Below are 11,507 nucleotides of genomic sequence, written 5' to 3' on the forward strand. Positions count from 1 at the left end.
TGCTCCTGATAATCACTTGTTCCCAAAGAATGCACAATATATCTTGAAATACAAATATGGGGTTCTTGTTTTTTTCTCAGATACAGAAAAATGCACCAAATGTTCAGATGATAAATTTCCAAATAAAAAAAGAGTCCAATGTATCCCCAAAGTGATAACCTTCCTGTCTTATGAAGAACTTCTGGGCATCATCCTGGTTTCTTTTGCCCTATTCTTGTTCACAGGCCTTGTTTTAATCATCTTCATTAAATACCGAGAAACTCCTCTTGTCAAAGCCAACAACCGGGACCTCTCCTATATCCTCCTGGTCTCCCTCCTGCTTTGCTTCTTGTCTCCTTCTCTCTTCATTGGTCAACCTAGGAAAGCCACCTGCCTTCTCCGACAAATGGTCTTCAGCATCATCTTCTCAGTTGCCGTTTCTTCTCTCTTGGCCAAAACCATCATGGTGGTGCTGGCATTCCTGGCCACAAAACCAGGAAACCGAGCAAAGAAATGGTTGGGGAAGAGTTTGGCCAACTCCATCATCCTGTCTTCCTCTGGTGTCCAAGTTATCATCTGCTCCATCTGGCTGGGAGTTTCTCCCCCCTTCCCTGACTCTGACCTCCACTCCCAGCCTGGAGAGATCATCCTGCAATGCAACGAAGGTGCCGTTGTCATGTTCTACGTCACCCTCAGCTGCATGGGCTTCCTGGCTGCCATTTGCTTCACGGTGGCTTTCCTGGCCAGGAATCTGCCTGGGGCCTTCAACGAAGCCAAGCTGATCACCTTCAGCATGCTGGTCTTCTGCAGTGTCTGGGTGACTTTTGTGCCCACCTACCTGAGCACCAAAGGGAAACACATGGTGGCTGTGCAGGTCTTCTCCATCTTGGCCTCCAGTGCTGGTCTGCTGGTCTGCATCTTCATCCCCAAGTGCTACATTATCCTTCTGAGGCCAGAGCTGAACACAAAGGAGCATCTCACAGCCAGAACAAATGTAAAAACATGAGATATAACATCATTACGATAGTGGAAGAATTGTTAATGTTTCTTTTAGAGGTCAGGAGGAATCTGTGGGAACCAAACATCAGCCTGGTTGCCTGATCCTCTCCCTAAAAATGCCAGAATGATGTGAAATGCCATGCTTGACTGGCTCCCAGCAGTGGAGGGAAATCTTCATCCCTCTTATATGAGTCTTTCTTGATTTCCTGATAAAAACCTCCTTTGCAGAAAGAATTCAGCAGAACAGCTGTCTGGGATTTCAGTTTGGGATTGTATGTACTTCACAGCAAAAAAAAAGTAAATAAAAAAATGAAGTTTGTAAAGAAATTTCCACTGTATATTTTTTCTTTCTTTCATCAACCAGAGAAATAAAATAGCCATTTTCAGGCTCTTTAATTTTCCACTCTACAATTTGTACCTAAAGCATTTCTCTGCTCCTCCTCCAAGCCTGTCTCATCTGTGAAGGGCTGGAGAAGATGTCCAGAGAAAGGGGACCTTGGGACTCTTCCCAGGAGGAGGTTGCAGGGATCCTGTCTCAAGGCAGCTGCATCATTGACCAGGTCACAAACCTCCAATGCTGCATAATGTTCATCCAGGTCCAAGAAGGGGCTGAATAAGTGGGGAGGGGACTTCTAGGTTTCTAGGAAGAGGCACCCATGGAAGCTGCTCTGCTCTCCAACCACAGAGATTACTGATCAATTGGGAATCAATTTTTATGTCTCATAATGGCTCCTAACTGCGAATAGGATCCCTTTGCAAATTCCATTTTAAGGAGATAAGAAAAGCTCTGTTGGATCAGAAGAAGGTCAGTCTAAGATTCACACAAATCCCTCTGGTTCTTGCACAAGCAGTAGAAGAAGGCAGAGACTTCTGGCTTTGTGCCACAGGGAAGAGGCGTTTATCCAGAGGTGGAATTCAGTAGGTTTTGACCAGTTGTGGAGAACTGGTAGTGGAAATTTTGAGTGGTTTGGAGAACTGGCAAATACCACCTCTGACTGGCCTCGCCCCCATCTCTTCTCTGCCTCCCACTGAGTCCCAGCTGATCAGCTGGATTGGTTGCCCTGCACAGGAGAACAGAGCTGGAAAGCAGGTTAGTCGGGAGAGGAAGGAATGGGCTTTTGAAGTAATTTTCCACTGCCATGCCCACCAAGCCCCACCCACAAACCCATGCCCACAGAACCAGTAGTAAAAAAATTTGATTCCCACCACAGCGATTATCCCACAATTTCACTTTCCTCCATCACTACCCACAACATTGGACACTCGGCCATCTCACACTCTAGGAATCTCCAATTTTAGCATCTCACATTAATCTGAGAAAATGTTTCCAAATTTCCCAGCCCAAATTCAATAAGAGTTAAGGTGGGACTGGAATTCAAAAGTCTCCTGGTGATCCGCTCAAAGTCCCCCAGGAAGTTTTCCTGCCTGAGGGAGGATTAGACTCCCGAATCTTGGCGAAACAACCAACAAGCTCTAAATAAATTATTGTCAGGAATGTCACTCAAATTGACCAGCAATTCATGCAAAAAATTAGGCTGTGCGTTTCCCAGAAGATGGGTAGGCTCCATAAACAATGCCATTGTTTCATTTGAGGAATGAAGGCGGAGATGGAAGGTTCTGGAAACGCCATTTTACAAGATGCACCTTCTTTTGTTTTTCTTTGTACAACACCTGAGCTAAGGAATCTCTGAAACATTGTCTTGGGTTTAGGTCCAGGGGCCACAGGAGAAGTCTCCCATCCTAAAACGTATCCTGATCCCCTTCTATTTTGAGTGCACCATGGTGGGGACCCATTTTTGGGAAGGGGACATATTGTGAGGGTGTGTTTGCTATGTACATTGACAACACACAATTTTTAGGGGAACCTTTGAAAGTGAGCTCCTAAACTGTGAGCCCTATCTGACCATCACAACACCCGAAAGACATCCAGATATACACAAAGCCTTGTTTTTCTATGTTTCAAGCATGGACATCTATCTTATCATCGGTCCACTCATATTTTATCTTTTTGGAATGTGCAGGAAGTTGAACACATAGTAAATCTCACACGTGGTCATTTTGACATTTTAGGCCCTTTTGCTTTTTTCTATCAGCTTCCTGTTGTCTTTCCACCTTATTCCTTGGATGGCTCCAAAGACCACAAAGCTAGAACTTCTTGGAAAAAATCCATCACTTGTTTATACCCAGAACAATCCAAGTTCATTTGCTTAACTCTGCCCTTTTCATCCCAGTTTCATGGTGGGCAACACCCATTCAGCAAGGAGACGTAATGGTGTAGCCACTGGATGCAGATGTTTGCTTGATATGATGCAAGAGTGTTGCGTTGGTCTGGCATGAGTGAGCAAAGAGATGGGATTCCCCTGCTTCCTCCTTAAAATATTTTTAAATAAATACTTTTCTCTCTTATCTGCATGATTGGCCTTCAGGGGACATGATTGTAGATGACCAGGGAGAAACAAGGGAAGATTACCGAGTTTATGCAGGAATCCTCAGATCTAGCTTTGCTTTTGCTGTGACCACTTGACTTTAGTGAAAGCATACCTTTTACTAGATGCAACTCGACTGCAAATGGAGACGAGTCTTTCTTTCCTGAAGGTCCAAGCTGGGCCGGGCCTGATAACGGCTCACCTGCTTGGCTTCAGTGTCTTCTCTTTGGCTGTGGGTGGTTCTCTTGCGGGTGTCCATGCATCTAGGAGGGGTGAGGAGACAGGAGATATCGGAATATCTCAGCTGGGTCCAGGAGTTTCTGGACAAACTCATTGCCTCTTCCTTCTTCTTCTGAAAACATCACCAGAAATCTCAAAAGGCCAACAATAACAATGATTTGGGTCTTATTAACCAGAGCTGGGGAGGAGAGAGATGACTGGAGAATATTGGAGGGCCTCTTCTAGAGGAAAGGATGAAAACAAACAAACAGAAAGAAAAGTGAAAGCTTTTGGGCTTTCTTCCACCCACCTCCTCATTTGTGGCCCAAAATGTCTTCATCATCAATGTTTGCTAGGCCAGCCCCTTTTGGCACCCCAGGGACCCCCACAGTTGCATTCAGCAGGCAACTTGAAGAAGAAGAAGAAGAGGGTGTAAGTCCATGAACGGAGATTGGACAGCCACTTGTCTGACATGGTATAGGGCAGGGGTGGGATTCAATTGTTTTAACAACCAGTTCTGTGGGTGTGGCTTCTTCTTTTTTGCAGCACCGCCCCTTGTTTTGGGGCCTCCTGGACCTCAGGGAAGCCTTCTGGGGGGCATTTTTGCTCCCAGAAGTCTTCCCTGGGGCCCAAGAAGGCACAAAATGGAGCACAGGGCGGGGCGCACAGCATACATATGTATCCCACACCCCCTTTTGCCTCCTGGGCCTCAGGGAAGCATCCTGGGCAAAGCAGTAAGACAGCAAGGGGGATCCCGGCACAGCTGATCATCGGGAAGGGAAAAAGAACCTGAAGATTCCTTCAGGAGTGACTGGGTGGGGAAGGATGCAGTCAGTGATGTCGGGCAGGCGCAATAAAGACTGACTGGGAGGGAAGGGTGGAGAAGGGTGGGGACAGATAGGGGCACGATTTGCCAGCTCTCCGAACTGTGCAGAATCATAACAACCAGTTCTATAGAACTGGTCTGAACTGGTAGAATCCCACCCCCAGTATAGGGTCTCCTGCTTGAGCAGGGGGTTGGACTAGAAGACCTCCAGGGTCCCTTCCAGCTCTGTCCTGATTGGTTAATAAAGGGCCAAGTCCAGCAAAAGGAGCTGGAGACTCACCAAGAATTCCAATCTCATAAGGATTGTCCAGAAGACTCCACGGCTTTGATCCCCAACCTGTGTCCCCTGAGCATGTACAGTCTTCCCTCTCCTAAAGATAGGATTCCTCCTCCTCTCTTCTACCACCCAACCCTGGCTCTTAACACAGCAATGGCAGAGCCAGGAGAAAGAAAGAAAGAAAGAAAGAAAGAAAGAAAGAAAGAAAGAAAGAAAGAAAGAAAGAAAGAAAGAAAGAAAGAAAGAAAGAAAGAAAGAAAGAAAGAAAGAGCACAGTCCCACCTAAAAGTCTCAACCAGAATTCCTCTTGTTCCTGAGGTTTTCTTTTGCACAAAATGTTCCCTTTCCTTCCTTCTCTTTATTTATATTTGTATCCCTTTCATTCTACCACACAACACAGAAACACAGAAACACAGAAACACACAAATACACACACACTGTTCTTACCTTCTGTTCCCGGGCTTGCTTTTTGCTAGTCATCTTGTACAACTTATGTACTTTCTTGTTGCTAAATTCAATAAACTTGGAGGCAAATACCCATAGATTCCTGAAAGGAGGCGAACAGCTATTTTAATTTTCTCTTTTTAGGAGCTGGGCCAGAAGCCCAGACTTTTCATGCCAGAGGAAAGAGATGCCCCAAAGAAGCAGTGATGGAGAGATGCTTTCTTCTGGGGCCCAAAAGTTCCCTCTTACACAAAAATGTCTTACTTCAAACTTGAGTGATGAAGACTCCCAAGATAAAGTCTGCAGAGTTTGATGCAAGCATGGCATGACCAGTCTGCCACTTTTCTTGACTACTGCAAATGCCGGTATTGTGGTTTTCTAGGGGTTTGGACTAAAATGTGGATTTTGTTTTTAACACTCATATTTAACAACATATTTCATTACAAAGGGGAAATCAACCATTGGAGACGGCATCTCATTTGAGGCATTGCAGCAGGTATTCAAGGGGAGTTGGACTGTTTGCCTGTGGCTATGTAGAAATTCTATGTAAAAGATTCCTCTTTTAACTCCATCCCCAGGTTCTGCCTCTTCTTCCCCTAGACCTCCAAATTCAAAGACTCCTGACTCGCAAATCTGACTGCAACATCTGGACAAGAGAGAGGGGGAGGGAGGGAGGGAGAGAGAGAGATTGCAGAATTGGTGGCCAGGCAAATCACCGCCTCCATTCTTCAAGAACTTCCTGTTCAGGGTGGATTTTCAAACATTCAGCCATGTGGTCTCCTATCTTGAACAGGCAACTCTGACTTTCCTCCAGCTGCTCTTCCTCTCTAATGGCTTTTTTTCTGGCTCATCAAGATGCTTCAGGGACTTCTTCACTGGGCCCATCAGCTCTTTGCACTTCGGAGACAGAAAAAGCAAAGCTGCATGTGAGTTGCACATCAGAAGGAAGGCGAGGAAAGGGAGACCCCGATTGAGGCAACCTTTTGAGGCTAGGGGCCTATTTGAATCTGGGGGAGGGGATCTGCTGTGGGCACCCTCTCAAAATGGCAGCCAGAGGAGTCTTCCCCATTTCCAAGGCAAGTCAACAGGCTACAGAGAGGACACCGTTGGAGTGGGAGGTTCCACTCTTGCAAAGCAGACTCTCTCTTTTCATCCCATTCTCAAAAGATCTACAATTCTCCTGTGTTAGAGGTAAACTGTCAGCCTTTAAGATATCTTCTACATCTTTTCTACTGCTATGCATCTTTCTCACTGCTATGCATCTTCCGGCTGCCATTAGTAACGGGGGCGGGGGGGGGGGAGTGGAAATTGGAGGGGAAGAAAGCTGGAGGTGTTACATTCCTGTGCTGTAAATGAGAAAGAGGAGGGGGAATATAAATTCTTGTTCTTAAGTTTCTATTATTTCCTTGCCTAGCTTTCTTTCCTTTGCACAGCTGCGAAGTTTTATCAAAATATGTGAAGGTCAATGGACAGAGGCCTCATCACCACCTGAAGATGCCCACATGATCATATTCAAACTTTTAATTAGAAGAGTCTTTTGGACTTTGGGGGGTGGGAACAATTCCATCCCTTTGTATATATGATCTGCGTGCCAAATCCCTTAGATTCAGAATTCTACCTGTAGCTTCCCCTTTAAATTACAGTAAAAGAAAAAACTTTGCTCTAACTTATGGAGTCTGAGTATTTCTTTCTTGGATTTTGAATGGAGCACAGACTGACATAAACTGGTTGTGGGAAAAGTCCTTTTCCGTTGAGATGAACCTGCCAGGGACCGTGTTTGGCTTTCCAGCATGTCAGCCACCTTAACTGAGAAGGGGAAGAAAGTGAGAGGACGAAGGAGCCTGAGGTGTATCCAGAAAATCACCTGGAACCACACAGTCTCAGGCCCCAGGTGGCTGTGCAAGACCAAGCAAGTGAAAGGGATCCAAAGTTCAGGATGGGATTTAACGGTTGTCTGGGGAGGCCCTAAAATCTTGGAGATGATGCGAAAGGTTCCCCACCTTTCTTGAGGGGAATTCATTCAGGTGGAGGAAGGGAGCTTTTGTTTCGATCCACAGGAACCGATCGTTTCATGAAAGAGGCAGCCCTCGACTTACAACCATGAGAAGCTACAGCGGCACTGAACCAAGTGACTTATGACCCTTATGGCCGTTGCCGCATCCTCCTGCCACTAAGAGATGGCAGGGGGGTGTTTGAGGTGCTGGCCCCGCAGGCTCACCCCATTGACTGTCGCACTACTCCAAAACCGGCGCCTCAAATACAGCAGTACATTGGGAAATTAGAGCAAAGCCACCGCAACCATATTCGAGGCACCGGCTCTGGAGTGGTGCAACGGTCAATGGGGTGAGCCTGCAGGGCTGGTACCTCCTGCCTCTTAGTGCCCCTCTGATGGCCCCCTTGGGGACGCTAAGAGGTGTCAGGGGGCATTCCAGGCATCGGCACCACAGACTCACCCCATTGGGAAGAGAGTTTAAAAGAGATACAAGCTGAGTGCGGTTTCTGCTGGGAGCAAACGTGAGTTTATCTTGTGTTGACTTTGCTTATCTGTGTTCCTGGCATCTTCCCAACCGTGTTGAGTTATTGCCATGCCTTCAAGTCTGGAATTCCTTCTCCTGCCCTGCCGAACTAATGACCTCCTCTTTCCTTGATTGGACTTCTAGTTACAATGTTGGGTTGTTGTTTTTTTTGAAACAAATTTTATTAATTTTAAAGACAAACAAAACACCATTAAACATTGAAAACATAAAACCTCTTTCCATTGTAAATTTTTACAGGGCAGATAAAACATTATTTTATACAGCATTATTTTATACAGTTCCCCAAAGTCCCAGAGTTATCATTTATCCCATTTCCATATGGACACATAAATATCTTTTAGCAAATTTCTCATTATTTCTCTTTACTCTTATTCAATTACATTTCTTTTCTATATTTATCTATTTTACAGTCATCATATTTATATTTCCCTCTAACTTGTTTACAATTATTCTCATTTGACATTCCTCCAAGATTTTATTAATTCTTAATCAAACATAAACACACAAAACACAAAAACATAAAACTTATTTTTAGAAAGTGGCTTGGCCCCAGATTACCTCTCTTTATACGGACTTCAATTAAATTCATGCTCATCTTATATACCATTGCCTATCTTATTTACCATTCTATATTTTCTATATAACTTCTCCCTGCTTTTCACTCTTCTTAATTCTATTTTATTTATTTCATCTTACTTTACTTTTGTCCATTCTTTTCCAATTATCCATTTATCTCATTCTCTATAATAAAAAAAAAGATTTCTCCTGGAATCACTAATCGAAGTATGATGCCTTTCTATCGTTCCCCTAAATTGACATTTAAAATAACACTTAGTTCCCAATCTGATTCTGCTTAGTACATTCTACCTACTAAATTTTAAGAAAAAGAGAGAATAATAAATCTATAAAATAATTAAGTACATAATTAAATGTTAAAATCTATCATTAAATCTTAAACATTTTAATATTTTAATTTATTAAATCTTGTAACATTCCAATTGTCTATTTCAAAGACAGATGCTGCAATAAGTTTATAATATCATTAACACAATAGCCAATTAAACTCTATAATTGAACTAAATATTTTAAACATTCCCTTTAATATTTTATTAAATCTTGAAATCTATCATTATTAAGCATTTTAATATTTTAATCTTTTATTGGATCTTATAAAATTCTAATTTTCTATTTCTAATACAAGTACTACAATACTATCTTATGTACTTTTGCAGAATCTTTTTTTTAATAAATTGTACATTACCCTTTATCCCTAATTTTTTTTTGCTTTTTCCTATCTTGTTTCATACCTTTGTGGCTTTTTTCCCCCTTTTCCCTTCCTTTCTTATCCCACCTGGCCTTTTTACACCCCCCCTTTATACACCCCTCCGCCTTTATAGCTTCCCCTCTCTGTTGTATTCCTCTTTTCTTTTGCTTTCTGACATTGTATTCTCTTTCTTGGGTGTTTTCTTAGGTTTTAAGTCCTTCATTTTCCTTCCTCTCTTTCTCTTTTCTTTCTTAATCAAACTTTTTGATTCATTAAAGATGGCTTCTTCTTCTTCTTCTTCTTCTTCTTCTTCTTCTTCTTCTTCTTCTTCTTCTTCTTCTTCTTCCTCCTCCTCCTCCTCCTCCTCCTCCTCCTCCTCCTCCTCCTCCTCCTCCCCCATCTGTTGTTGTGTTTGCTGATAAGTAGAAAGCGCCATTTCTAAAAAGTGAAAGGCATCTCCCAAAGAGTCCTTGCCTTCTTTCTTTATTTTTCCATATTCCTTTCTTAGTTCATCAACAGATAAAGCCATTATAAACCTTTTCTTCTTCTTTTTTTCCTCTTCTTCTTAAAACAACCAAGATGTTTCAAAACTTAAAACAGTTCCCCAAAGTCCCAGAGTTATCAAGCAATCCAAACAGAGCACAAAGTTCTTCCCTTTGCACTTTCTCTTCCTGGGGTAATATCAATTAAAAAAAAACCCAGTCTGTATTTTAAAGCCTTATTGGAATTAACTTCTAGTCTCAAAATCTTCAAGGCATCTCCTCCAACAAGATCTTAATATAAATTTTTTTTTGTCTTCTCCCTTCCCACTTGTAACAAAGAGCTTTAGATTTTTACCTTCTATAGAAAAGCAAGTTTTTCAATGTCCATTTGCTAACTCCATAGGGAAGGAGAGTGAACTTTCCCTTTCGGGACTTCCATTCGCCGCTTTAAGAATCTCCTCTGGAAACAATGTATCATTCAAAAATCGTGGTTTTCAGGATGTTAGATGTATCTTAAGATCCTGGTTCAGCCAAAGAACTTTCACTTCAGAACTTTTTCCTTCTTCGTCCTGCACAATCTTGTCCAGCTGCCAGCTTCTTTGTGGTGGCCATTACTGACCGCCACTCCACCGCCTTGAGAGAAGGGGGTTTTGCCGGCTAGGGAGGGGGTCTGCGACACCCCCAAACCCCTATCCAGATCCCCCCTGTCTTTGGCTGCCTCTACGGGGCAGCCTTATCCTCCAGACCTGTCGGAATCGGAGGCACCAAGATGGCTAGCGCAACAGGGATCGCGCAGGATTGTGAATCCCTGCCGCTGCCGAAGCCTGGCAAACCGGAAGTCTAGTTACAGTGTTTGTTGACCATGTTTTGGTCTAGATTCTCTGCAGCCAAAGGCTATTCCTGGGAGAGTTTTCCTCTAGCCCAGAAGGTAACCACAACATTGGGGGCAAAGTTGGAGCTAATAAAGGGACTTCTACTGATTATCTCACTGGGTTGCCTTTGGGCCAGGCCCCTTTGGGTCATCACGGTTAAAATGTGCAGGTGTGAATGCAGCCACTGGGGAAGAGACCGGGCTCAGTGGGTCATGTGGATCTCACAAGAGCCAGTCAGGTGGGGCGGTAGTTCAATCCCAGGGGGCCCTGAGTTCCAGTCCTACCTGGGGTGCCAAGCCAGCTAGGAGGCTCTGGACCAGCTGCTCTCTCAGAGCCCTGGGAAAGAGGCATTGGCAACCGCTTCTGAGCAGCTTCCCCTGGGGGCTTCTGGACAACCTTCCTGCCTAGCTAGGCGAGGCTGAGGGGCCTCTCTGGGCCTGACTTCTTCCTCGCTGGTCAAGCAGCCTCCAGTGGGCTGGATTCGGAGAGGGTTAGGCAGGGGGTTGTGCTACAAGGAGGGGGCACACAGGGGTCCTAGAGTGCCAGGGGGGTCTGCAGGGGATCTGCCCCCTCCCTAGTGAGGGCAGGGAGGGAGGAGGCCTGGCGGAGAGGTTGTTTCACTTCAGATGGCCATAAGAAACCAGGGTTCCTGCATTCTGCAAGCTAGCCAATGACTGAGGGTCTCTTCAGGGATCTTTGTTCTTCCCCAAAATAGAGGCAGGACATGGAGAGGGGCTGTTCTGCATCCGAGTTTTAAAACTTGAGGAGGAATGGACTTCAACCCCCAGAGTTCCCCTCCCAACAATGCATGGACTTCCTCATGCTGGGCAGGGAATTCTGGGAATGAAAGTCCCTTCATCTTCAACTTCCAACTTCCAACTTTGGAAAATGCTGGTCTCCCTTCTTCCCTTTTGTGAGGAGTTGAAGCCCTGCACCAAGACTTGGCTCACTCACAGGTCGCTCAATCTATTTTCTTTTTTTTCTCGGTCTCTCCCTCCCTCCCTCTCCCACTCTCCCTTCCCGGCAACCCCGGATCCCCCTTGGAAGATGGGGAGGAAGAGTGCCCCTTGTGGGAAGGGTGAGGCAGCACTCCAGTGGGACTCCAGTAGGGGGCAGCAGAGGCCTCGGAGCTGGCGGACTTCTGGCACCATCAGGCAGCGTGAAGGGAAAGGGGGAATTGGA

The 11,507-nt window shown here is 44.8% G+C and overlaps 2 protein-coding genes across 3 annotated transcripts in view; one reads left to right on the forward strand and one right to left on the reverse strand.

Annotated features, from left to right (window-relative positions):
* LOC148123683 (vomeronasal type-2 receptor 26-like) overlaps positions 1–1,025 on the forward strand; it is a 46,056-nt gene extending 45,031 nt beyond the window's left edge. The window contains exon 10 of the mRNA XM_087919089.1: positions 81–1,025. Within this exon, the coding sequence (XP_087775215.1) occupies positions 81–985 (905 nt within the window). The 3' untranslated portion in view covers positions 986–1,025. The remainder of the gene's footprint in view (positions 1–80) is intronic.
* The window catches only part of LOC148123680 (vomeronasal type-2 receptor 26-like), a 172,298-nt gene that overhangs the window by 126,390 nt on the left and 34,401 nt on the right, over positions 1–11,507 (reverse strand). The gene's annotated exons all lie outside the window — the stretch shown is intronic.

The sequence above is a fragment of the Pseudonaja textilis genome, unplaced genomic scaffold (assembly GCF_049901715.1).
Source record: "Pseudonaja textilis isolate UNSWEBS1 unplaced genomic scaffold, rPseTex1.2 PTEXSCF25, whole genome shotgun sequence".
NCBI classification, from domain to species: Eukaryota; Metazoa; Chordata; class Lepidosauria; order Squamata; family Elapidae; genus Pseudonaja; species Pseudonaja textilis.